Below are 26,352 nucleotides of genomic sequence, written 5' to 3'. Positions count from 1 at the left end.
TGTATGGATGTAAGAGTTGGACTGTGAAGAAAGATGAGTGCTTTCATCATAGATGTTCAATGTAGGCGGAAGCTCTGGCTTCAGCAGGGATGACTTCATGAGAGTGCAACCTGTACAGTTACACAGGACCAAATTTGGAAAGGCTGCACACTTGGTTTAATGCTCTGCTGTTGTCATCTTGAAGTACATAACTTTGATCAAGGCAGCCCTTATTTTCCTTTTGCACTAGGTTCTGCATATTATGTAGCCAATTCGGGGCCTAGAGGAAGGGGTCGACAATCTGAAATTGCAACCTAATCCTTGTACCAGTCAAAACTGGCTAGCTTGCCCTTTTCACATGTCTGCCATGAGTTGCCAGCCCTTATGTACTTTGATTCATTTACTTATTCAGCATATATTTACTGGCCACTTTTTGCACATTGGGCACTCTTTTAGGTGATGGATATATCAAAGTACACTTGATCTTAGCCAAAAGGCCGAGAAGCAATGGAAATATCAAAGTAAACAGACAAAATCCATGCTTTCTTGGAGCTCACACTCTCTTGAGGGAGACTCACAGAGGAGACTGTGTGAAATGTTGTGGGTGGTAGTATAAACAGGATGTAGCTATAGGAAGCATGGACTTTCCTGGTGGATCAGTGATAAAGAATCTGCCTGCAATGCAGGGGATGCAGGAGACCATGAGTTCAGTCCCTGGGTTGGGAAGATCTCCTGGAGGAGGGCATGTCAATCCACTCCAGTATTCTTGCCTGGAGAATCCCATGGACAGAGGAGCCTGGCGGGCTACAGTCTATAGGGTTGCACAGAGTTGGACACGACTGAACACACAACAAACTGTGGAAGATTCTGAAAGAGATGGGAATACCAGACCACCTGACCTGCCTCTTGAGAAACCTGTATGCGGGTCAGGAAGCAAAGTTAGAACTGGACATGGAACAACAGACTGGTTCCAAATAGGACAAGGAGTATGTCAAGGCTGCATATTGTCATCCTGCTTATTTAACTTCTATGCAGAGTACATCATGAGAAATGCTGGGCTAGAAGAAACACAAGCTGGAATCAAGATTGCCGGGAGAAATATCAATAACCTCAGATATGCAGATGACACCACCGTTATGGCAGAAAGTGAAGAGGAACTCAAAAGCCTCTTGATGAAAGTGAAAGAGGAGAGTGAGAAAGTTGGCTTAAAGCTCAACATTCAGAAAACGAAGATCATGGCATCTGGTTCCATCACTTCATGGCAAATAGATGGGGAAACAGTGGAAACAGTGTCAGACTTTATTTTGGGGGGCTCCCAAATCACTGCAGATGGTGATTGCAGCCATGAAATTAAAAGACACTTACTCCTTGGAAGGAAAGTTATGACCAACCTAGATAGCATATTGAAAAGCAGAGACATTACTTTGCCAACAAAGGTCTGTCTAGTCAAGGCTATGGTTTTTCCAGTGGTCATGTATGGATGTGAGAGTTGGACTGTGAAGACAGCTGAGTGCTGAAGAATTGATGCTTTTGAACTGTGGTGTTGGAGAAGCCTCTTGAGAGTCCCTTGGACTGCAAGGATATCCAACCAGTCCATTCTAAAGGAGATCAGTCCTGGGTGTTCTTTGGAAGGAATAATACTAAAGCTGAAACTCCAGTCCTTTGGCCACCTCATGCGAAGAGTTGACTCATTGGAAAAGACTCTGATGCTGGGAGGGATTGGGGACAGGAGGAGAAGGGGACGACAGAGGATGAGATGGCTGGATGGCATCACCGACTCGATGGATGTGAGTTTGAGTGAACTCTGGGTGTTGGTGATGGACAGGGAGGCCTGGTGTGCTGCGATTCATGGGGTCGCAAAGAGTCGGACACGACTGAGTGACTGAACTGAACTGAACTGAAGAGATTGAGCACGCACACATGCACGCACATAGGAAGCATTGATAGGATGGCTGAAAAGACCTCATTGCAAAGGCAACTTTTGAATGAAGATGTAAAGGAAGAGAGTGTCCACTTTAATAACAGAATAGCCAATTATTTTACCAGCTACAGTGTTTATTAGGGAAGAGCAGAGGAATTTCAATTCAGACCATAAGCAAATCCAGAGAAGGAGGAAAAGGAACTTGCTTTTATAGAGAAAAGGGGGGAATTGGGAGGGGCTGCAGTAATCAAAGAGCTTACTGGAAGAAGCTGGGAGCCCCAACTATGGATGCTTCTTATTGGTTGTTCTACTACAGTCTCTTACTGGCTGGAACCCGGGGTGGAGGGAATTTTATTCCTTATGTGTGTGTGTGTGTGTACACTTGGCGCTCAATCATATCTTAACTCTTTGCAACCCCATGGACTGTAGCCTGCAAGGATCCTCTGTCCATGGAATTTTCTGTCCGTGGAGTGGGTTGCCATTTCCTACTCCAGGGGATCTTCCCGACTCAGGGATCAAACTTGCATCCCTTGTACCTCCTGCATTGGCATGTGAATTCTTTTCCACTGTGCCACCTGGGAAGCCCTTTATTCTCTGTGCTGGATGCTAAAGTAGAGGCACCTTCAGGTGGAGAATTAGGCAAGTATCTTTTCCTATTTGGAGCAACTGAGGATGTGTGGAGGGGCATGAGAATTCTCCCTACTGGCCTGTCCCAACTCCAACTTTGACTGAAGTTTTTTTTTTTTTTAATTCTATAAGAGAATCTGCAGAAATCCAGGGGTGTGGGGAGGTGAGAGCTTTTCAAGTGGAGGGGAAGAGAATGTAAAAGTTCTGAAACTAAAGCATGCTAGTGCTGTTTGAAGGACAGAAAGTTGGCATGGCTGGTGTGGAAAGAACAAAATGGAGAATAAACAAGGTGATGCAGAATCACTCATATAGAGTCGGGCAGGTCATGGTGCCGGCCTTAAATGTTTCTGTGACTGAGATGGGAAGCTACTCGTTAGACATGATCAGACGTAATGTTTTACCAACATCATCCTGCTTTAATGTTGAGGTTAGACTAGACAAGGTCAAGGGCAAAAGAAGGGAGATCAGTTAGCAGTCTGTTGTAACAATCAGGGCAAAAGATGATGGTGACTTATGCTTTTAGGTGGCTGAATTTTGTCTTTATTTTAAATGGAAAGTCAACAGACCAATTTAGGGCTAACAAAAATAGGAGAGCCCAGGATGACACCAAGAGTTCTGACCTGAGCAAATTAAAAAAAAAAAAAATAGTAGAAACCAATTCAGGGAGAATATCAGGGATTCCATTTGGATTACAGTTGTTCCTTGAACAACATGAGTTTGAACTGCACAGATTCACTTACATGTAGTTATTTTCCAAGAGTAAATACACTGACTTCACAGTCAGTGGTCTGTTGAATCCAAGGATGTGCAGGAACCTCAGATATGGATAGCCAACTCAACGTAACTTACGTGTGGATAAACCCCTGCATTGTTCAAGAGTCAACCATGGTTAGGTTAGAGATATCCATTGTTTATCCAAGTGGAGGTAGCAAACTGGGAGTCATGTTCAAGGAAATCTTGATTAAAGATATAAATATCAGATCATCAGCATATAGATATTTGAATGAATACAGATGGAAAATGATGGAAAAAATTTCAAACCTTTGAGTTTTACTGTCACTGGAGTTGTTTCAAAAATAAAGACATGTAAACACCCTGAAGAGCCTAATTGCAAAATTCAGCTAAAGCTGAGGTACAAACATTTGAAACGGATGTGTCTTCACTGTCTAGTTTCCAAAAAATGATAAAGCAAGAGGAAAAAAATTCTCATCAGTTTAGTTACTTATTTTAAATCTTTATTATGAGTTTATTTTACCCTATACATAGTTCAAATCTTCACACAATTAAGGGGTTTTCATGGTTATCAGGATGAGACTTGGGTTGGAGAGTCCCTGTAGACACCTCTTTCCACAACCTCTCATATCTTGGTTTAATCCACATAGCTAATTATCTTCAAGTAAGAGCTCTTTGAGTTGGCCACTTTCTCAACTTGCAGCTTTGAGAAAAGCATCATTAGAATCATCTGCCTCCTACAACCTAGGGAGGAGACTCAGAGCCAGGATGAATTTCAAGAGCAATTTCATGCTGAATAGCCTGGTAATTTATTTCTTGTGGAGTTCCAGTGTTCAAGTCAACCTGGCTGGAGACAGATGGCTCTGAAGAAGGGCTCTGTTGAGGCATTCCTGGAATCATATCTGAAGTTCCTGGCAGGGATTCCTGCTTCAAGGGTTCCTTCTCAAAGGCTTCTGTGTTCTCCTGCATGAATTTAGTCTTCTCCAAGGAACTTGCTACAGATATCAGTGGCTAAATAAAAAGCAGAAGAGCAAACAAAGTCATTCACAGAGACTAAACATTCTCGGCATAGCAGGAATACAATATTGCCATTTTCAAGCTCAAGCCTGAGCAAAACTGAAAAAGACATTATCCAGAAAAGCATAAAACAAATCTGACAGTTTCAAGATAATTCACCAATAATTTAACTGCCAGACAGAGCAAAATTCAACATGTTTTAAAGAAAAACTACACAGTCTAGATGGCCTATACAGTTTCACATACAAAGTTCAGCACACAGGTAAATAATTACTAGACATGTGAAAAAGTAGGAAAATGTGAACCATAATCTGGATAAAAAATATTACTAGAAAGAGACCTCAAAATGACAAAGATGATGAGATTGGCAGACAAGAACTTAAAAGTGATTACAGATTTAAAGGAGAAAAATGGCCATAATGAGTGAAAATATAGGGTATATCAGCAGAGAAGATAGGAGCCAGAATGGAATTCTAGAACTGAAAAATAAACTATCCAAAATGAAAAAAAAATCATTAAATACCTAAATAGGATATTGGACATTGCAGGAGAAAGGATCAGTAAACCTGAAGACAGATCAATAGAAATTATCCAAATTGAAGCACAGAGAAAAAAAGATGGAAAAAATGAGTACAGTCTCAGTGACCTATGAGACTCAAAGAGACATCAAGCATCCACGTAATTGCAGTCCCTGGTGAGCTAGGAAACCTTGGAGCTTAAGTTCTATCCTCAACTTCGCCCATTGTCCAATCAACAGTGGACCCTGTGAGGCACTGCAGAGAGGTCTGTGAAGCACTTGCCCACATGATCTCTAAGACCCTTCTAACTCCAAAGTGCTATGAATGAATCTGTGCAGCACATCTACATATTGTTTCCCATAAAAACATATTCCTGAAACATAAAGATCTGAAACATGGCTCAGATCTTTATAACAATGGGGTTTTCAGACTTAGAAACAGAATAATGACTTACTTAACTAAAAGATGCCTCTGCTTAATGAAGAGAAACCAATACAAGGACAACTTTTGCCCGTTTTCTTCTAGGTCTGACTCAAATGCTATCTTCTCTGTGAGTCTCTTCTTGATTCCCGTAATTTGATGTGATCTCTACCACACAGAGTGCTCTGTTTCTACTTCTCTTTGACCCACGCACTAGACCAACAGTATTCAATCTGGGGCACTAAAAGCAATGATGGTTTAAGATATTTAGGAAAATCTTGCAAAACTTTGAGTACAGGCATTAAAATCCATCAGTTAAATCAGCAGGCCTTCTGAAACCCAATGCCACCCATTCTGGGCCTATTTCAGGTAAGTTTTACAGTTCTAGTGATGAAATCTAAAGGTGACAGCAGCAAGGAACAGTTTGCAATTCACTTGGAGCCAACAAGAAACCAGAACTTAGACTGTTATTCTATTTGATGTACCTCCATAGCTTCCCTTGTGGCTCAGCTGGTAAAGAATCCATCTGCAATGTGGGAGACCTGGGTTTGATCCCTGGGTTGGGAAGATCCCCTGGAGAAGGGAAAGGCTACCCACTCCAGTATTCTGGCCTGGAGAATTCCATGGAGTGTATAGTCCAAGGTGTCACAAAGAGTTGGACACGACTGAGTGACTTTCACGTCACCACCTCCTCACCCTTTATCTAGCTTTTTCAATTTGTACCAGGATGTGGCTCTCCCTTGCCCTGTAAGCATTAAGCTTTTTTTTAGACTCCTGTTGGGTTCCCTTTGCTTCCTTCTAACAAAGGGAATAAATTTCCATAATTACAATTTGCTCGTGAACTCTTTCCTAAAACTGAGAACTTGCTCCCAATCCAGGCATAAGGCTGGCTCTCATTTCCCTGACAATTGCCAATTGTCTCACACTTGGCAAAAGAACAGCAAACCTTTTGTCCATCCAAATCTTGCTAAGGAGTACACTACAGGGTGTGAAATCTGAGTGCAACGCAGAGGGACAATTCAAAATACTGATGTGAGCAAAGTTTTCCATCATAAAACCAGGGTACAGTTTTGGGACTCTTTCCTTGCCTTGTATATTTACATTTCCATTAACAGTGAAGCAAGGTGTTAGAAAAGGATTAGCGTGGGCAACCGAGGTGATGACAACTTTTGCTTAATGATCACACCTCTACCATCTCCCAACAACTGCTCAAATGATGAACTGTTCCTGAGGGAGGGTTCCTTCAATTACTGCTTTAAGACTGTAGTAGGAAACGATCTTTCTTTTGATCTACATGTAAAATATCCAGACTTTAAAATAAATCTATTAATTTTGAGGAAAGCTGAGCATGTTGATATAAATGTACACAAAGCTTAATATTTTCATCAAAATTGGCTTTGGAAACTAGCCAAAGCTAATACATTATATAAGACTACATTAAAGATTTTCATGCACAGGAATACAGAGATCGTTACAAAGATGTCAGATATCAAGTTCAAGAAGTCAATCTGCTCTCCAGGTGTCATGTACTTTGCAGAAAGCACAAAATGACAGATGGTGTTTTTCAGAAGACTGTGGCAAAAATTGTGGGAGATAAAAGATAAGCTTGTCAGACTAATAAACACAGAGTTGTTGCTAACTATTCTAATAATTCATGACCACTATTAGAGCATCACAGGAGATATCTTGTGGTTTGATACATAAATGCTGCTGCTAAGCTGCTAAGTCGCTTCAGTCGTGTCCGACTCTGTGTGACCCCACAGATGGCAGCCCACCAGGCTCCCCCGTCCCTGGGATTCTCCAGGCAAGAACACTGGAGTGGGTTGCCATTTCCTTCTCCAATGCATGAAAGTGAAAAGTGAAAGGGAAGTCACTCAGTCGTGTCCGACTCTTCGTGACCCCATGGACTGCAGCCTTCCAGGCTCCTCCGTCCATGGGATTTTCCAGGCAAGAGTACTGGAGTGCGGTGCCATTGCCTTCTCCAGATACATAAATAGTATATATTAAATTAGTTAAGTAAACAGTATATAACATAAAATAATATATCTGAAGTATATACTGGAAACCATATGTGGTTTCTGAAAAATATTTAGTAATTTTTTAAAAGAATTCAAAGAATCTTGTATGAAAATACATTTGTTCCAAGTGATGCTTTAGATTTTTCTAAACTCTGGTTTTTTAAACCAGTAACATGCAAGGTATTTCCTGAAATCTAAAATGCCTTTAAGCATTTTGTTCATTGACAAGGATTTTATTGACAAGGATTGTCAGTAAGATTGACTTACATACAAACATATGACTGTGGAGGGAAAGTAGGTTTGGGGAACCTCAGTGCACTCCGTGCATTTCCTGGTACCCACCACGGGATGTGGGTGTGTGCCCACTGTCGAGTTTCTCCTCCCTAGCTGGTGGTGACACTTTTCACACTGCTCTTGAATCGCACGTTCTTCTTGCTTCAGCATTTCTGCCATTCTGGTTTCTCTGAGGCTATTTTCATATTCTCTCTGCAGCTGGATCTTCTCTTGTCTATCCTGGGGTGATATGACAGAGTAGAGTCTGGTCAGTCCCCGGAGGCATGGACCCTCCCCAGGGCATCTCTAGAGTCCTGCTTTGGGTTTCAGGTTACTATGAGAAAGCTCACAGCCCTCCCCAGACTGACCTAGCTCTCATGCACCCACCTTTTCTTTTGCTTTCACCGTTTTCCTGTAATGATAAAGCCAGTGAGCCAGGTACTCTATGGGGTCACTGGGCTGAACCATCGCCACTTCTGCCAGAGCCTGGGCCAGGCGATTTCCAAAGCACCTCTTCAGGTAATTGGTTTCCATCCTGGCAGGCTTGGGAAACATCAAAACAGGGTCACAATCTAATTGGACTTAAAACAAAACAAAAAAATAGACACATTCTAACCAATGGAGATTCATTTGGGGACAAAAGTGAGATGTTTCTGGGAGCCCATCCTTCCCTCAGATTATCAATAAATATATATGCACTTGCCAATAGCTCTTACATTCAAATGAACTTTTTTCTCAAGCTTTCCAGCTGTCCTAGGTCACAAAATAGGTCCTGGGGTTCATCTGGCCAGGAGCTTGGTGGATGGGTATTTAAGAGTGGCTGAGGCCTCCACTTATCCACACATCTCTACTCTTGGGTAGGAAGGAAATAGCTGAGCAGGCAGGAGGGTATAAGAGGGTCTCTGGGCACCTAGCAAGCCACACTATTGTGAGGTTAAAAGCTACAGTCATCTATGACATAGATAAGACAGGCTTATATATTTCACCACGGACCACTGAGAAGCCCTGAGGCAGAGAGGGAGGGAAAATGCCTGGCACTGTAGCTACTGCCCAGGGCTACCTGAGCAGAGGTGTATGCAGCAGGAGGAACACAGGCTCCAAGATCAAACAGACCAAGTTCCAGCCCTGGGTCTCCTGTTTATTAGCTGTGTGATCTTCAGCAAGTTACCAAGTCTCTCTGAGCCTCAGCTTTCTGATCTAGGAACAGAATAACAAAAATATGTATTTCATAATTGTGAGGATTAGAAGAGATACTAAATACATGTGAAGCACATAGCTTGGCGAGTAATAAATATTTACTATTAGCTGTTACAGTGGAAGATTGTGACATGAAATCGCCTGGCACCCAGCCTCTTCCTGACTATCTTCATATTTCTGAAGCTGACACATTTTAACTCCAAAAGAGCAAATAATAAAGTGAATAATAGGCTTAGATCAAGTCCTAACATTTTCTGGAGGCACTTTTCAGTTTAAGGAGGGAAAGGTAAGTAGATTGATAGATATGAATATGGAAAAAAATTCCTAGCTCTTTCCACTGCAAAGGCCTAGAACCCAAAACACCTCAGTAGCAATGAACACACAGAGTCTGCTTTTTTTTTTTAAATTGAAGTATAGTTGATTAGTAATGTTGTTTTAATTTCTGCTGTACAGCAAAATGATTCAGTTATACACATACATTAAAATACGTATTCTTTTTATATTCTTTTCGATTATGGTTTACCACAGAATATTGAATATAGTTCCCTGTGCTATACAATAGGACTTGTTGTTTATCCATTTTATATATAATAGTTTGCATCTGCTAACCCCAAGCTCCCAGCTCATTTCCACCCACTACCCACCCCACCCACCTAGCCTCAGATAGAATTTGCTTTTAAATAGCCTTAACAATTTAAAAGGAATCAGGGTTCCTTGGAGAAAGGACCAAGATCAAGGCAGGAAAAGTCTAATAAACCTGGAATATTTTGCTGTCCCCCCAAAATAAGAAAATGCTAAAAAATAAAATGGTTGGGGACAGAGGAGTCAGCTTGAAGGGGCTGCTGCTGCTGCTGCTGCTAAGTCACTTCAGTCGTGTCTGACTCTGTATGACCCCACAGACGGCAGTCCACCAGGCTCCCCTGTTCCTGGGATTTTCCAGGCAAGAACCCTGGAGTGGGTTGCCATTGCCTTCTCCAATGCATGAAAGTGAAAAGTGAAAGTGAAGTCGCTCAGTCTTGTCCGACTCTTAGCGACCCCATAGACTGCAGCCCACCAGACTTCTCCATCCATGGGATTTTCCAGGCAAGAGTACTGGAGTGGGGTGCCACTGCCTTCTCCATTGAAGGGGCTATTGCTAGCCAAATCTGAAGTAATTTGGCCACCAAAATTAGTAATGACTGTTGTTATTGTTCAGTTGCTAAGTCGTGTCTGACTCTGCAACCCCATGGACTGCAGCACACCAGGCTTCTCTGTCCTTCACTAGCTCCTGGAGTTGGCTCAAACTTATGTCCATTGAGCTGGTGATGCCATCCAACCATCTCATCCTCTGTTGCTCCTTTCTTTACTTGCCCTCAATCTTTCCAAGCATCAGAGTCTTTTCCAATGAGTTGGCTCTTTGCATCAAGTGGCCAAAGTATTGGAGTTTTAGCTTCAACAATAATGACTGTAATGGATTATAATCAACTGAATAAAGTAAGAATCCATGAGTCCATATAAGAATAAATTACTGAAAGGGAGAGCAGGCAAATTCTTTCATAAAGAAGAATGCCAACTAATAAATGTGGAAAGAAAAATGAAATTTTAAAATATTTTGTGATGATCATAGTATAACTGAAGCAATCATCAGTGAACACTAAAACTTACTGAATATTTGACAAGGAGTAGGATATTCATATGGAGAAGGAAATGGCAACCCACTTCAGTGTTCTTGCCTGGAGAATCCCATGGACAGAGAAGCCTGGTAGGCTGCAGTCCATGGGGTCGCACAGAGTCGGACACGACTGAAGTGACTTGGCAGCAGCAGCAGGATATTCATATAGTCCCAAAGTTTCTCTCCACAAATTATGGATTAACTCCAAAAAGAAATTCAGAAACTTCACAGTGGTAAAACCTGAATGTTAACCAAATGATCAAAGCAAACATCACCCATAAAGGGACAAAATAACATTATGTGTCTCCTGATATGATGCACTTTGTCCTGGGACACAATACATTTCTGTAGGATCTTGCCCCAAATGCAAAACTGGAATCTGACATCAAACAAAGCCAAGTTGAGAGAAAGTCTGTAACTGGGGTATACTCTTAAAATGTCAACATCAGGAAAGACAAAAAAGATGAGGCACTGGTCCAGATCAAAGGAGCCTAAACAGCCATCCCAACTAAATTCAATATATGATCCTTAGGTGGATGTAGACCAGAAGATAGAATTCTGTAAAGGACATTGTTGGAAAAACTGAATGTGAACTATAAGTTCCATAATAGAATTGTATCAAGGTTAAACTTCCTGGTTGTGGTAATTCAAATATGAGTAAGAAAATGTCCTTGTCCCTACGAAATATACAGTGTGTCAGGGCAGAATAATAGCTCCCAAAGGTGTTCACAAAGTAATACCTGGAATCTATGAACTACGTTACCTTATATGACAAAGAGGAGTTTGCAGATGTGATTAAATTAAGCATTTTTTGTTTTGGGGAAATTATACTGGATTATCCAGGTATGCAGGCTTTCCAGGTGGCTCAGTGGTAAAGAATCTGCCTGTCAGTGCAGGAGACGTGGCTTCAATCCCTGGATCTGGAAGATTACCTAGAGAATGAAATGGTAACCCACTTCAGTATTCTTGCCTGGGAAATCCTGTGGACAGAGGATCCTGGTGGGTTATAGACCATGGAGTCGAAAAGAGTCAGACACAATTTAGCCACTAAAATAACAACAAATCTAGGTAGGCACAATGTAATCACAAGAGTCTTTATAAGAGGGACACAGTAAAGTCAGACAGGGTAGAAGGAGGTGTGGTGATGGCAGCAGAGGGAGAAAAGGAGATGTGATTCAGGACCATGAGCCAAGGAGGGTGGGTGACCTCTGGAAGCTGGAAAAGGCAAGGAAAGGGATCTTTCCTAGGGCATCCAGGAGGAAGCAGCCCTGCTGAAACACTCTGATGTTAACCCTGTACGGTTCATCTTGGATCTCAAACTTCAAAAACTGTAAGATAATAAATGTGTGTTTAAAGTCACTACGTTTGGGGTAGTGGTGAAGGGCGGGATGGGAATATGTGATGGCTCCTTCTGCCAATCTGTGACTAATGCACCTGAACCAAAGCACCCAAATAAACTACTTTCTACACCCCATCTCATCAAAGTATGGTCCACAGTCAGCAGCATTGCATCACCTGGGAGCTGTTGAAATGCAGATTCTCAGGTCCCACCTCAGACTTACAGAATGAGAGTCTGCATTTTAACAGAATCCCCAGGTGATACACAGTCACAGCTCTCCTTTGCCTTAATCCCAGTACACCTACCCTTTCCAGGGGGCAGAATCACCAAGTTTGGAGCAGATAGTTCATCCAGTTTGCCACACTTACTGCAGTGTGGCAGCCACTGAGGACCAAACGTTGCTGAGCCTTCCATCTGTCAGCGCTCATGCTGGCACTTACTATCTCAACCAACATTTAGTGAAGCATCTCGCGCCCAGCACTGCCCCACATAAACTGAAACAAGACATGGGAGAGGCTAGTCAAGAACTGTGCAAAGCAACTAGCCCAGGGAAGGCTGCAGATGGTGGGGGAGATGAAAAAGGTTGGAAGACTTCCTGGAGGTGGGGGCACCTGCGCTCGTTCTGAAAGGAGTGCCAACTAGAGAATGTTTCCAGCCAGCTGGCTCCACAAGGACTGAGTCATTAGCAGTTGTTCACTGAGTCACTAACATGGCCTGAAAAGAGTTCAGGGTGGAAGTCAGGGATGAGATACTCTACTCTCTGGGAAAACTGACAGAATAAACCTTCAGATAGAAATTTTCAGGAGAAAAATTTATAAACCCAATTTCTTGCATCTTACATACTTAGAAAAGCAATAAAATAATTAAACTGTGTGTGCTTGATAACTAGCAGTAAACTTTTACCTAGATATGTGTTTGACTGCAGGTACCCCTTCTCCAAATCTTCTATACGCTGACCTCTGCCCTCACCTCTTCCATGCTGAAGCAGTTTCTCAGAGTTGTCTGAGAGGCTGTCTGTAGGGCTATAATCCTCAGTTAAGTCCCCAAATAAAACTGAATTTACAGCTCTTAGATGTGCTATTTCCCCCACTCCCCACCCCCACCCCGCCCCCCCCTACCCACCGCCCAGTGGACAGGATCCAAGCAGAAGTCACCAGCAGGTGCAAAAGCGCTAGGTTTAGAAAATACCAGGATGTTAGATTGCTACACTCTTCTCTGGCCTTAAGCCGTGCGGGCTTCACCTACAGGTAGCCTTAGCGCACCTCCATTCCCGGCCCCGCCCCGCCCCGCCCAGGTCAGCCTCTGTCCTTGCTCTCTCCGTGTGCACTGTGCTTGCCAGTCTCGCTTTGTCGATTCCTCCTTTTGGCTGGCCCCTCCTCACAGCCTCTAAATTGAACATCCTGTCTCTGCTCACCTACCCTGGTGCTTCCGGCTCTCCATCCAGCACCCTGCACACCTCGGGCGCAGCTTCCTCTCAGCTGCCCATCCTATCTCGCCCCACTCCTCCAGCTTCTCTCTGCAGCATCTACTCCTCCGTACGCTCCCCTCCCCCCTCAACCCCCACCATCGCTCACGCCCCGGCCCGCGCGCCCCCTCGTCTGACCTCGGCTCAGCGTTGTCAGCTTAGCTCTCAGCGCGCACTCTTCTTTCTTTGACCCAGGCAGTCTCCAGCCCAGGGGCGCTCGGGCTCGTTGCCTAGCAACGGGACGCTCTCTGCGGGTAGGTAGGCGCATGCGTCAGGCGCCAGCCTCTAGAATGCCTTTTGGGAAGAACAGCTTCCGTTGCTGGGCTGGGTTCCAGCGGGCAGAGGCAGCTTTGGCCCTTGGACCTTACCAGTGGTGCGAGAGAGGAATAGCTCAGCGCAGGGCGGCACCTCTGTGGCTGAGTCCTCCTCCTCCTCCTCACTGGTGAGCAGCGCCGCGCCTTTTGGAGGGGCAGGGGAGGCGGGTCTGGGATAGAAAAGCTACCGAAGCTCTCGGAATCCAGGTCAGGTAAAATTCGGGGTACCCAGTTAAATTTGAATTTCAGAGAAATAAGAAATCACTGTTTAGCACAAGTATAGTAAAGTGTATAATGCAAAATCGTTTCTTGTTTATCCGAAATTTTAAATTTAACTGGCCACCGTATTCCATCCCTTCCTCTCCCACTCGGCCGGCTTTATCCCAAACGTGAGCGAGGAACCTCTGTTTCTTCGGACAGCTTCGCCAGGCTTAAGGCAGCTGTTTCTGTGGAAATGGGCTTTCTTATGTTGAGCCAAGATGCCTGTTGGTGTGTCTGAAAAATATGCCTTACAACAGGCTGCGTATTTTTGCTGTTTCGTGGAGAGGAAGCAAGCCAAACGAAGTAACTTTGGGTTCTGTTGAGACGATGCAGCCGATTCTCCTTACCGAGACTATGGTCGTCTTCTCTTGTGTTAGCTTTCTGGAGTTGCAGCAGGAATTTGTTCCAGATTTCCTGCACTGCAGGCAGATTCTTCACTGCCTGAGCCACCAGGAAAAAGTCCTTTAAATTGCTAGTGTGTTTCAAATGGAATTGAGATGTCAGTGTAGTTATTTTTGTCTTTAGAGTATTATCCCATTGAAGAAGTGCAATTAGGATACTGTGTTCCATACTCAGTTATAATCATTCTTTTCTCTGTGTGGGTAAGATGCCAGTGCCAGCTAGGTAGGGCATTAAATTTGTGCCGGGTTTTGGTTTGTCCTTATGACAATGTGGATACACAAGCACACATTCTTTTCCCCATAGCAGTTGTTAATACCAAAGAGGGCATACTAGATGCAATTTCTGCATATTGCATCCCTACCTCCCCCCCCCCGCCCACCACGCCACGCCTTCACAGTATGTCCTCACTCCTGGTTTTGGAGACCTTCCTCATTCTCTTTTTATTTGCACAATAACTCATTGTGTGGCTGTACCTTAACGATGGATTCCCAATTTGGTTATTGTTAGTGATAGTGCAAAACAACTCTGTGTATGTATTGTAACAGAGCGTAGGGAGCTCAGCCCTTAGAATGCAGCAGTTGCTCTGGACACCCCTTAGCAGGCATTGGTTCGGCTCAGCCATTAGTCAGTACAGGCAGTGGGCCCGCCCATAACCAACCAACCAACCATCAGTGAGTGACCGTTAGTGGTCCTGCTTAACCATTGGTTGTTGCTGCAGTGGGCTTCACCCACAAGCAGCCAACTGTCAGCTACCGTTACTCTGGAGCACAGCCGAGGATCTGTTGGTGGAGTAGAGCTCTGTGGAGTGGTGGTCCTCAGGTGCAGAGTGCGGTAAGAGGCGGATCCAGGCTTTCTCCATGGAGCCCTCCAGTTTACCTGGCCTCGGGCCAATGGGCGGGCTGGAGGGCCCAGGGAACAGGCCGGGGGCTCTGTCCTGCAAAGTTTCAGAGCCCTTGCCAGGGCCACCCCTTGGCCTTAGCCCTGGGTTGAGGCAGCGGTGAACCTCTCCCCCATTCCTACTAGCGGTGGCTGCCTGTGGAACCTGTTCCTCCCCACACCCTGCAACTTTTGGGCAGAACATTTACAGGAACACCGTTACCTGACCATGATCTGATACCAAGAAGTTTGCAACAACTAACTCCACTCCTCTCTCATCTTTCCTAGAAAAGGGCTTGGCTGAGAGCTTTTGGGGACTTTGGGGTTTTTAAGGCATGAGCCACCCAGTTCCTTGCATGGCCCTGCAATAAACCTTTCTCTGTTCCAAACTCTGACGCTTTGGTATTGTTTTGGCCTCACTGTGTGACAGGCATATGGACTTGGATCTCAGTAATAATATCACTTCATATTTTTGTAAGATAGGATCCCACATGTGAAATTGATGAGTCCAATGGTAAATACATATGTAATTTTCAAGATATTTACAAATCCTTCTCCATGGTGTTATGCCATTTTGTACTCCTATCAATGAGAGAGAGAGTAGGTTTGAGATCTATGAATGGAAATCAAGGGGTCATTGTTTCTACAATTTTGTGCAGAATGTTAGGTGCAGTTGTTTAGGGACAGGTCTAGACATGCATTCTGTCCCCTGAAATTGCTCATGTCTGAATATAACAGATACTCAGTGTGTATTTTTTGAATAATGAATACATTTCATCAGATTCTCAGAGGAATCTGAATTCCATATGGGTAATTCAAAGGTGATCACTGTTTTCAAAGCACCTGAGACAGAATGGTTACTGCATTCCTCCCACCCTCCCTCTTTCTTTTATTCTTCCTTCCTTTCTTGTCTAAGATTATTCTTGTCCAGATTCATTAGTAAATTGGGACATTACTGAGAGAGTGGAGAAACTCATTCACTTGCCCATGGAGGGCCAGCTGTGTCCACAGTGTGAGTGAGCCATACTTTTTGAGGAGCTAGAGAAACTTGTCCTCTTGTGGGAGGACAGACACATGCATACACAGAGAGTGCTCAGGTAGTGTGACAAATGCTGTGTGAGCTGCTTGGGGAAGGAGGACCGTCTTTGCATTGCCTGGGAGACAGTTATATGAGCCACAGCAGGGAGAAATGAGAGGGGATTGATGTCTTTCAGGTGAGGAAGTATTTTCCAAACTGAGGGGGATTGAGGGTGCCATCACATGCAAAAGTCATGGAGATGGGAACATGCAAGACATGAGCAGCAGGATGGCAAGATCTTCTGTGCAGTGAAAGCCCAGGAGCCAGAACTGATATCTGGAAGTGAGCCTGGAAATAAAAGTGGAGCCAAAGCACAAGGAACTTCATATGCTATTCTTGGAAGGTTGGATTTTTTTTTTTTTAATTCTTTGGCCTTGAGATATTTGGAGTTTTAAAAAATTTGAGGTGGACGATTGTGATATTTTCAAGAAATAACTCTCATGGCTTGCAATGAACATCTTAAGTCATGTAGGATAACAGTTCTGGAATCAAGAGTTGGCTATAATTCCCTCTCCATCATGCACAACCTGTGTGATCCTGGGCTGTTTGCTTACACTCTTTGTGCCTGGTCATCCTCATCTGCACAGTGGGGCTAAGGATACCACGTTCAGGTATGCTGTGAGGATTTAGTAAGACATGCATCTCTTGTCATATGGACATCTCACAATAATGAAAGTAACCCTTCTCTGACCCTTGGACTCCAGGGTCCTTCAGGATTTGGAAACTATTCTAGTTGTGGCAACTTTTGTGGAGCCATTTTGGAAACTGCTAGAAGCATCCTGGAGCCAGCTTGCTTGTGCCCTAATGTGCTGATGGCAGGTGCCCATGGCTGGTGACAGAAGGTAAGGCCTTGTTGGCCTCACTGGACTCTGCCTTGACTGTGCCTTCATTGAAAATTTCCTGCACTAATGCAAAACGTTTATCTTTTAGAAGTTTTTATTTAGCAATTAGAAATGGAGTCAGCGTATCTTCATAAGTTTCTTGGGACATGTCTAACTGAAGGTCTTGCAGAAGTGGCAAGGATGCGTCCAGTGGATCCAATAGAATATTTAGCACTGTGGATTTATAAGTATAAGAAAAATGTGACCATGGAGAAACAGGTAAATATGGATATAGTTTTAAAAAGTTATTATTTATGAAAGAATAGTTGGTTTACAATATTAGTTTTAGGTGTACAGTAAAGTGACTCAGATCCATGTATGTATTATATACATAAATATTTTTTAGATTATTTTTCCATATAGATTATTACTAAATAGTCAGTCTAGTTCTCTGCGCTGTACAGTAGGTCCTTCTTTACTAATACATAGTAGGATGTATACATTACTTCCAGATTCCTAATTTATCCCTCCCCTCTCCCCGAACCTTTCCCTTTTGGTAACCATAGCTTTGTTTTCTATGTCTTTGTGTCTGTTCCTATTTTGTAAATAAGTTTGTGTGTATCATTTTTTAGATTTCGCATGTAAGTGATATTGTATAACACTTGTCTTTGTGTGACTTACTTAGTATTATAATCTCTAGGTCCATCCATGTTGCTGCAAATGGCATTCTTTTTTTGTGGCTGAGTAGTATGCCTTTGTCTAAGAAGGTGATGGCACCCCACTACAGTACTCTTGCCTGGAAAAATCCCATGGACGGAGGAGCCTAGTAGGCTGCAGTCCATGGGGTCGTGAAGAGTCGGACACGACTGAGCGACTTCACTTTCACTTTTCACTTTCATGCATTGGAGAAGACAATGGCAACCCACTCCAGTGTTCTTGCCTGGAGAATCCCAGGGACGGGGGAGCCTGGTGGGCTGCCATCTATGGGGTCAATATGCCAGCACTCAATATGCCAGCAAATTTGGAAAACTCAGCAGTGGCCACAGGACTGGAAAAGGTCAGTTTTTATTCCAATCCCAAAGAAAGGTAATGCCAAAGAATGCTCAAACTACCGCACAATTGCACTCATCTCACACACTAGTAAAGTAATGCTCAAAATTCTCCAAGCCAGGCTTCAGCAATACGTGAACCATTAACTTCCAGATGTTCAAGCTGGTTTTAGAAAAGGCAGAGGAACCAGAGATGAAATTGCCAACATCTGCTGGATCATGGAAAAAGCAAGAGAGGTCCAGAAAAACATCTATTTATGCTTTATTGACTATGCCAAAGCCTTTGTGTGGATCACAATAAACTGTGGAAAATCCTGAAAGACATGGGAATACCAGACCACCTGACCTGCCTCTTGAGAAATCTGTATGCAGGTCAGGAAGCAACAGTTAGAACTGGACATGGAACAACAGACTGGTTCCAAATAGGAAAAGGAGTACGTCAAGGCTGTATATTGTCACCCTGCTTATTTAACTTCTATGCAGAGTACATCATGGGAAATGCTGGGCTGGAGGAAGCATAAGCTGGAATCAAGATTGCTGGGAGAAATATCACTAACCTCAGATATGCAGAGGACACCACCCTTATTGCAGAAAGTGAAGAGGAACTAAAAAGCCTCTTGATGAAGGTGAAAGAGGAGAGTGAAAAAGTTGGCTTAAAACTCAACATTCAGAAAACGAAGATCATGGCATCTGGTCCCATCACTTCATGGGAAATAGATGGGGAAACAGTGGAAACAGTGTCAGACTTTATTGTTTTGGGCTCAAAAATCAATGCAGATGGTGACTGCAGCCATGAAATTAAAAGACGCTTACTCCTTGGAAGGAAAGTTATGACCAACCTAGATAGCATATTGAAAAGCAGAGACATTACTTTGCCAACAAAGGTCCGTCCAGTCAAGGCCATGGTTTTTCCTGTGGTCATGTATGGATGTGAGAGTTGGACTGTGAAGAAAGCTGAGCACCGAAGAATTGATGCTTTTGAACTGTGGTGTTGGAGAGTCCCTTGGACTGCAAGGAGATCCAACCAGTCCATCCTAAAGGAGATCAGTCCTGGGATTTCTTTGGAAGGAATGATGCTAAAGCTGAAACTCCAGTACTTTGGCCACCTCATGCAAAGAGTTGACTCATTGGAAAAGACTCTGATGCTGGGAGGGATTGGGTGCAGGAGGAGAAGGGGATGACAGAGGATGAGATGGCTGGATGGCATCACTGACTCGATGGACATGAGTCTCAGTGAACTCTGGGAGTCGGTGATGGACAGGGAGGCCTGGCATGCTGTGATTCATGGGGTCGCAGAGTCAGACACTACTGAGCAACTGAACTGAACTGAGTATGCCTTTGTCTGAGAAGGCGATGGCACCCCCTCTGGTACTCTTGCCTGGAAAAATCCCATGGATGTAGGAGCCTGGTAGGCTGCAGTCCATGGGGTCGCTAAGAGTCAGACACAACTGAGCGACTTCACTTTCACTTTTCAGTTTCATGCATTGGAGAAGGCAATGGCAACCCACTCCAGTGTTCTTGCCTGGAGAATCCCAGGGATTGGGGAGCCTGGTGGGCTGCTGTCTATGGGGTCGCACAGAGTCGGACACGACTGAAGCGACTTAGCAACAGCAGCAGCAGCAGCAGCATGCCTTTGTATATATGTACCACATTTTTTTTTACCCATTTAACTATCACTGGACTGTTAGGTTGCTTCCATGTCTTGACTATTGTAAATAGTGCTTAAGTGAACATTGGGATGCATGTGTCTTTTTGAATTAGAGTTTTCTCCAGATATATGTCCAGGAGTGAAATTGAAGGATCATGTGGGTTCTATTTTTCATGTTTTAAGGAACCTCCATACTTTTCTCCATGGTGATTGTACCAATTTACATTCCCACCAACAGTGTAGGGAAGGGTTCCTTTTACTCCATATCACCTCCAGCATTTATTATTTGTAAACTTTTTGATGCTGGCCATTCAAACTGGTGTGAGGTGATAGCTCATTGTAGTTTTGTTTTGCATTTCTCTAATAGTGATGTTTAGCATCTTTTCATATATATTTTGGCCATCTCTATGTCTTCTTTGAAGATAAGTCTATTTAGAATTTCTGCCCATTTTTTGATTGAGTTGTTTGTTTGTTTTGATATTCAGCTATATGAGCTGCTTGTATATTTTCGAGATTAATTTCCTTGTTGGCTGCATCATCTGCAAATATTTTTTCCCATTCTGTAGGTTGTCTTTTAATTTTGTTTATGGTTTCCTTTGCTGTGCAAAAGCTTTTAAGTTTAATTAGGTCCCATTTGTTTATTTTTATTTCCATTACTCTAGGAGATGGGTCAAAAAAGATATCACTGCAATTTAGGTCAAAAAGTGTCCTGCCTATGTTTTGTTCTAGGAGTTTTATAGTATCCAGTCTTACATTTAGGGCTTTAATCCATTTGGGGTTTATTTTTGTGTAGGGTACTAGAGAATGTTCTGATTTCATCCTTTTACATATAATTGTCCGGTTTTCACATCATCATTTATTGAAGAGACTGTTTTTTCTCCATTGTATATTCTTTCTTCTTTTGTCATAGATTAATTGACCAAAGATGTTTGGGTTTATTAATAGGCTTTTTATCCTGTTCCATTTTGGATCGTCTGTTATAAAATTATATGAGTGAAATAATTGGCCCACTGTCTTTGCTTTTTAAAAGAAGTTCAATATTATCATTTCTTTTTATTATAAAAATAGTATGTTTATTATACAAAACTGGGCAACATGAAAAAGTAGAAGAAAACAAAGACCTCTATTTAGATTTTTAGGTATTTTTAGGTAGTCTAATCTTTTTTCTACATACTGTCTGGAGTTGTTTTTTTTTTTTTTTTTTACACAATTGTGAACAACATTCAATGTGTAACTTTAATTTTATGCTCTTTGTTGAAATAATACATTTTCCCCAATTATATAGTTTCCTAATGGATAGACTATAATTTGCTTTCCTTTCCCTATTGGTGGCAGTTAAGATGCTTTCAAAATTGTGTTTTACAAATTGTTTTATCTGTAATTAGTAATGTGATGCTTTTCTTTAAATCATGCGAGAGACAAGAGGAAATGGCCCAACTGGAGCATGAAAGAGAAGTAGCTTTGATGGAGCAGGAGATGATGGAGAGACTTAGAGCAGAGGAGCTTCTCTTCCAGCAGGTGAGACCAGAGTTCAGTGGTGCCAGGAGCCCCAGCGGTGGCGCCCTTGGTGTGGTGCCCCCACACGAAGGTGCAGAAAACTCCTCACCTCTGGTTGCTTAGATGTGCCTTTCTTATATCTTCAGTGTTATGTTACGTGGTTTCTTTTGTTTAATACTTATTTGTATTTATTTTACTTGGCTGCACCAGGTCTTAGTTGCTGGCATGGGGGATCTTCGTTGGAGACATGCAGACTCTTGGTTGTGACATGCGGGATCTAGTTCTTGTATGGGGAGCATGGAGTCTTAGCTACTGGACCACCAGGGAAGTCCCTGTATGTGGCTTCCTTACTGGGGAAGAAGCAGTGTGAAGTAGGGGGAAAACCCAGAGTCTGCTTTCACAGATGCCAAGGGGACAGCATCTCAGTGAGACCTGAGTGGTCAGTCATGTCTGTGGTTGGTCAGGTGAGAACAGAATTGCCAAGTGCTCACTTAAGGCCACTGGTGATCTAGGTGGGAGCAGCTGTGTGGGCTGGGGAAAGCAGGGGACATGGAGATGGTGAGTAGGTGTAGTGCTTTCAAGGAGATTTTCAGGGAAGGGGTTTTCTTTTGTTTGTTTGCTTTAAGGAACAGAGTGGAAGGGGAGTGGTTGATATAAAGAAATGAAGGGGATGGTTACTGGGGTCAGCTTTTCTTGGAGACCAGAGGAAACTGTCTCTGGAAAGAAGATTAGGCAGGTGAAAGTGTCCTTTGATTCAAGGGAAGAGGAGAAAATGGCATTAAGTACATGTGTGTAGGTTTTGTGGAGCAAAGATGAAAGCAGTTTCTGTGTGACCGTTTCTTTTTTATAAAGCAGGGACCATGATCATCTTGGCACCCCACTCCAGTACTCTTGCCTGGAAAATCCCATGGACGAAGGAGCCTGGTAGGCTGCAGTCCATGGGGTTGCTAAGAGTCAAACATGACTGAGTGACTTCACTTTCACTTTTCACTTTCATGCGTTGGAGAAGGAAATGGCAAGCCACTCCAGTGTTCTTGCCTGGAGAATCCCAGGGACGGGGGAGCCTGGTGGGCTGCCGTCTATGGGGTTGCACAGAGTCGGACACGACTGAAGCGACTTTGCAGCAGCAGCAGCAGCAGCATGATCATCTACCCAGAATGAGGTGGTAAGGTAGGAGGTGACGGGAGAGTGGTGAAGGTTTGAAATGGTGACTTTGGAGAACTCGAGTTGACCAAGGAAACTTAGTGTTCCTTGGTTGCACTGAATTCCCTGAGTCCAACCAGTCATAATGGGGCCTTTTGGTTTGATTTTGTTATTATGTGATTTTCTCCACTTAGACCTAGGTATACTGGTAAAGATGTGGAGGAGACAGACAGACTGAAGTGAGTTTGGGTTAGTAGGATTGGGGAGCTAAGGATGCTGGTATGAGAACGGTTGAAGAGGTGGGTTATGGACTATAAACCAGATAGGGGAAAGTCCTAGAGTGACTTCTGGACTAATTTAATTTATGGTGCACTTGTAAACCAAATTTGAGTCACCCTTATACTTCTACCATATAGTACCTAACTCTAGAGACTCAACTCCAGTTTACCTATTTTAAGAAGGGATTATTTGGGTGTGTGGATAAAAAGGAAAATGTAGACATGGAAAATAGCTTCTCTATCTTGTCTCCCATCCTTAATATTGGGTAAAACATTCTAGGCACCTTAGATGGATATGGCTGTAGAGGCCTTTAATGCTTCTGAGTCTTCATTTTTCAGTCATTGGCTTATTTTTTGTGGGGAGGTTGCAAAGTGTTAGATGTCAAATGCGCATCCAAATGGGCAAGTGTCTCCTGCAGTCTCCCCAACTTTGAGTGGGGATCTGCCCTGCATCTTCCAGCTCCTGGAGCTGCATCTGTCCCCTGTCTATCTGAATAAAGGGAACTTCTTAGCAGTTCTCCTTCCCCAAGACAATTAGACCACAGCTGTGGACATACCCCAACTTTCATTGATTTATCTTCTTTACATTCAATAAAGTTTGACAATACTAGAAACTTTGCTCTGGCTGTATCAGTATGAAGCCACCCACTGTGCATCAAACCCTAAGCACTGTATTGGGTGGAAGATACAGTGATATCCTGCAGAAGGCACGGTGGCTGGTTAAAGAAATGGATTGATGGGCAGAGAGATGAGAGGAGGAGGGATGTGTGGAGAGATGGACCAGCAGAGAAGCACTTAAAACAGAGTGAGGCTAAGGTGAAGAAAAATCAGAGATGCTCTCTCTGCCCTTTGAGTCAAATGAACTGGAGGTCAGGACTCTGGTCACCTGCCTTTTGGTTGCAAAAGCAAGTGTCCTCATAGTATAGCTGACTTGAAATTCTTTGAAATTTTAGACACTCTTCAGCAAGCCCAGGTCCTTGTGAACAGGGAAACATTTTTATTGGTGTTTTTTACTTAAGAGCTTATTTTAGAAGTGATAGCTTTTACATTTGTTTGAATGTTTTTCTAATGGTTTTGGTCACATGTGAAGAAAGCAGTTGAGTTTCAAACATTTCCTTAAAATGTTAAGAAACTGTCCAGGTTCAATGCACGATACTGGATGCTTGGGGCTGGTGCACTGGGACGACTCAGAGGGATGGTACAGGGAGGGAGGAGGGAGGAGGGTTCAGGATGGGGAACATGTGTATACCTGTGGCGGATTCATGTTGATATATGGCAAAACCAATACAATATTGTAAAGTTAAAAAAAAAAAAAGAAACTGGTTATGTTGACCAGTGTGGTTGGTATTTAACAACTGCATTTTGCATTATTATTGACCGATTAGAGTTATTTCACTTTCTGTACTGATGTCTGAAATGATTGAATGATAACATTCTTGCATTTCAGCTAGCTAGCCTATCACTTTTATTTTAGTGGGGATGACATAAGAATACGAAGAAATTAATTAATTGACCTTTGTGAATAACTATTAATCACTGTTTATTATCTGTTTGTAGAAAATGTATTTTTAAAAATCCTTAATATAGTTTTAAAATTCTCTAAATGGAATGAGCTTCTATTATCCTGTTTATGGGGTGGCACTGGACTGATGGTAAGAAATTATTTTCTAGTGAGGTTAATAAACTCTTCCTGTAAGGATGGCTATTTTCAGGCCAAGAGGCAAAACTGAGGATACTGTGTGGGGATTACGGTATATTATGTAGCCATAGCAAGAGAGAAATGTCTACAAATGTTTTATCAATGAAATAAAAAAAATTTTAAAATACAATTTTTTTTCTGTAATGTAGGCTTACTATTGAGAAGAATTACACTCCCCCTTTAAAGATAAAGAGTTCACCTAGTTGGACTTCAAAGATAATGTTCCCTCTCATCAAAATGGATGGAAATGTTTCTGTTAATACTGATCTGTAATGAGATTTTATGTATTTCATCTATGAAAATATCTTTTCACTCATAGGTCCTACCAACTATTGATAATTAGTCCCTGTGCCTATAATATTCAGTGTATCGATCTCTTGGAAGGCACTTGTAGAAGTCTGCTCAATTTTTCTCTTGATATTTGTCTTTTAGCTTGTCTCTACCTGGTAAATTAATCCCTTCCAGTTGAAGGTTGGTGAAAGCTTCTCAGTTACAGTTTGAAATCCACTGAAAATGGATTTTGAAATGTGGGAATTTCCTTTGCACTTACATCAGGCCTAAACACACTCGGAAACTATAGTTTGAACTTGGAAAATGTATTTGGCACAAATTTGTATGGGAATGGAAATCTCGTTTCTGATAGCACTGGGAGTGTATACAGCAGCTTGACGTAGTTCAGACGGTATTAGCTGTTGCTGAAATGATTTTACTGAAGTGTTAAGTTTTACATATAAGTGCTATTTTGCCTTATACTTTTAGATTGAATTGATTAAACATTGTTTAGTCTACAGCAGAAGCTAATTTCCAAAGTTATTTAATGTTTGATAATTGTGGTTGAAAATGGCCTTCTCATTCAGACATACCTCAGTCTTGTCCCTGAGCTCAAAAATTCACAACAAAGCTATTAGGCATGAAACTATCGAGTGGTAGAGCATGTAAGGATATGTTCAACTTCTATTTCTTTTTTTTTTAAATATATGGTCTTTGTAAACATTTTATTCATGTATTCGGCTGCGCTGGGTCTTAATTGTGGCGTGCAGGACCTTTAGCTGAGGCTTGTGAGTTGTGTCAGTTGTGGCGTGTGACCTGGAGTTCCCTGACCCGGAATTGAATCCAGGCCCTGTATTGGGAGCATGGAGTCTTAGCCACTGAACCACCGGGGAAGTCCCCAGCTTCTATTTCTTACGATAATTCATAGAACAGATGATGGTTGAATTCATAAGGGTAAATGAAGGTCACTGTGGACACTGTTACTGAACCACACTCAAATCTGGTCATCCAATGCACAGTAAAGCAGAATCTGTTGACACTGGCTTGTGTTGAAGGCAGGTACAGAGTTTACTGCAGGGTAACAAGCAAGGGAGTAGGAGACAAACTGCATATCCACTCTCACTTAGTGTTTGAGTGAGTGATTTTCTTAAAGGGGAAAAGTAAAGAGGCTGGGATTAATCTGGTGACATTTCTATTTTTTAAATTGAAGTATAGTTGATTTACAATACTGTGTTAGTTTCATGTATATAACAAAGTGATTTGGTTATACATATATTGATAGATACTTTTTCTATTTCATTATAGTTTCATTATAGTTTATTACAAGATATTAAATATAGTTCTCTGTGGCATACAGTATCCTTGTTTATTTTATATATGGCAGTGTGCATCTGTTAACCCCTACTCCAATTCCCCCTACCTTTGGTAATCATAAGTTTGTTTTCTATCTCTGTGGGCTTGTTTCTGTTTTTTATGTTAAGTTCATTTGTACTATTTTTCAGTTTCCATGTACAAGTGTGATATATTTGTCTTCCTCTGACTTATACTTAGTATGATAATCTCTAGGACTATCCATGTTGCTTCAGTACTTCTGTGATATTTCTTAATCATTGCTTTTTTTCAGTCAGCGATTGATTTTTCAGTCGTTTTGAACTCAGCATTGACTCCTTTGGAAGTCAGGGTGTCACCCATTTACAGTTCTCTGCCCAGGTGGTCCATGGCTCAGTGGGTCAGTTAGCTCATCTTGTCCTAGAGAAATGATCTGAATTTGTACATTAATGATAAAATAGCAATTTTAGAGCATTAACGATGTTACCGACAATAGCAATTTTAGTTGTCTGACTCTGGTTGATTATAGT

At 42.5% G+C, this 26,352-nt stretch overlaps 2 protein-coding genes across 14 annotated transcripts in view; one reads left to right on the top strand and one right to left on the bottom strand.

Moving 5' to 3' along the window:
- Nucleotides 1-3,736: 3,736 nt before the first annotated feature.
- DYDC2 (DPY30 domain containing 2) lies at nt 3,737-13,386 on the bottom strand. Of its 6 annotated transcripts, none has more exons than XM_061405492.1 (7): nt 13,296-13,386; nt 12,596-12,706; nt 11,117-11,285; nt 8,566-8,702; nt 7,893-8,048; nt 7,575-7,745; nt 3,737-4,270 (listed from the first exon to the last, which is right to left on the bottom strand). In XM_061405492.1, the coding sequence occupies exons 5-7, from the start codon at nt 8,037-8,039 to the stop codon at nt 4,004-4,006; spliced, it is 585 nt and encodes a 194-aa protein (XP_061261476.1). In that variant the 5' UTR covers nt 8,040-8,048; nt 8,566-8,702; nt 11,117-11,285; nt 12,596-12,706; nt 13,296-13,386; the 3' UTR covers nt 3,737-4,003. The 6 variants fall into 6 exon arrangements, with proteins under 6 accessions (XP_061261476.1, XP_061261475.1, XP_061261472.1 ...); XM_061405491.1 differs by having other exon boundaries at nt 12,596-12,714; nt 13,296-13,385; XM_061405488.1 differs by lacking the exon at nt 12,596-12,706 and having other exon boundaries at nt 13,296-13,374.
- A 99-nt stretch (nt 13,387-13,485) lies between these two features.
- Nucleotides 13,486-26,352, top strand: part of DYDC1 (DPY30 domain containing 1) — a 64,841-nt gene continuing 51,974 nt past the window's right edge. For 3 of the 8 annotated variants that reach the window (XM_061405495.1, XM_061405500.1, XM_061405499.1), the window contains exons 1-4: nt 13,486-13,599; nt 16,793-16,930; nt 17,019-17,188; nt 21,023-21,124. In XM_061405495.1, coding sequence (XP_061261479.1) covers nt 17,042-17,188; nt 21,023-21,124 — 249 coding nt within the window. In that variant the 5' untranslated portion in view covers nt 13,486-13,599; nt 16,793-16,930; nt 17,019-17,041. Of the gene's footprint in view, nt 13,600-14,800; nt 14,966-16,224; nt 16,700-16,792; nt 16,931-17,018; nt 17,189-21,022; nt 21,125-26,352 lie in introns of those variants that run through there. The other 5 variants (XM_061405498.1, XM_061405497.1, XM_061405502.1 and 2 more) reach the window with 5 other exon arrangements.

This window comes from Bos javanicus, chromosome 28 (genome assembly GCF_032452875.1).
Source record: "Bos javanicus breed banteng chromosome 28, ARS-OSU_banteng_1.0, whole genome shotgun sequence".
In the NCBI taxonomy this organism is placed as follows: domain Eukaryota; kingdom Metazoa; phylum Chordata; class Mammalia; order Artiodactyla; family Bovidae; genus Bos; species Bos javanicus.
This window is presented reverse-complemented; position numbering and strand designations above follow the sequence as displayed.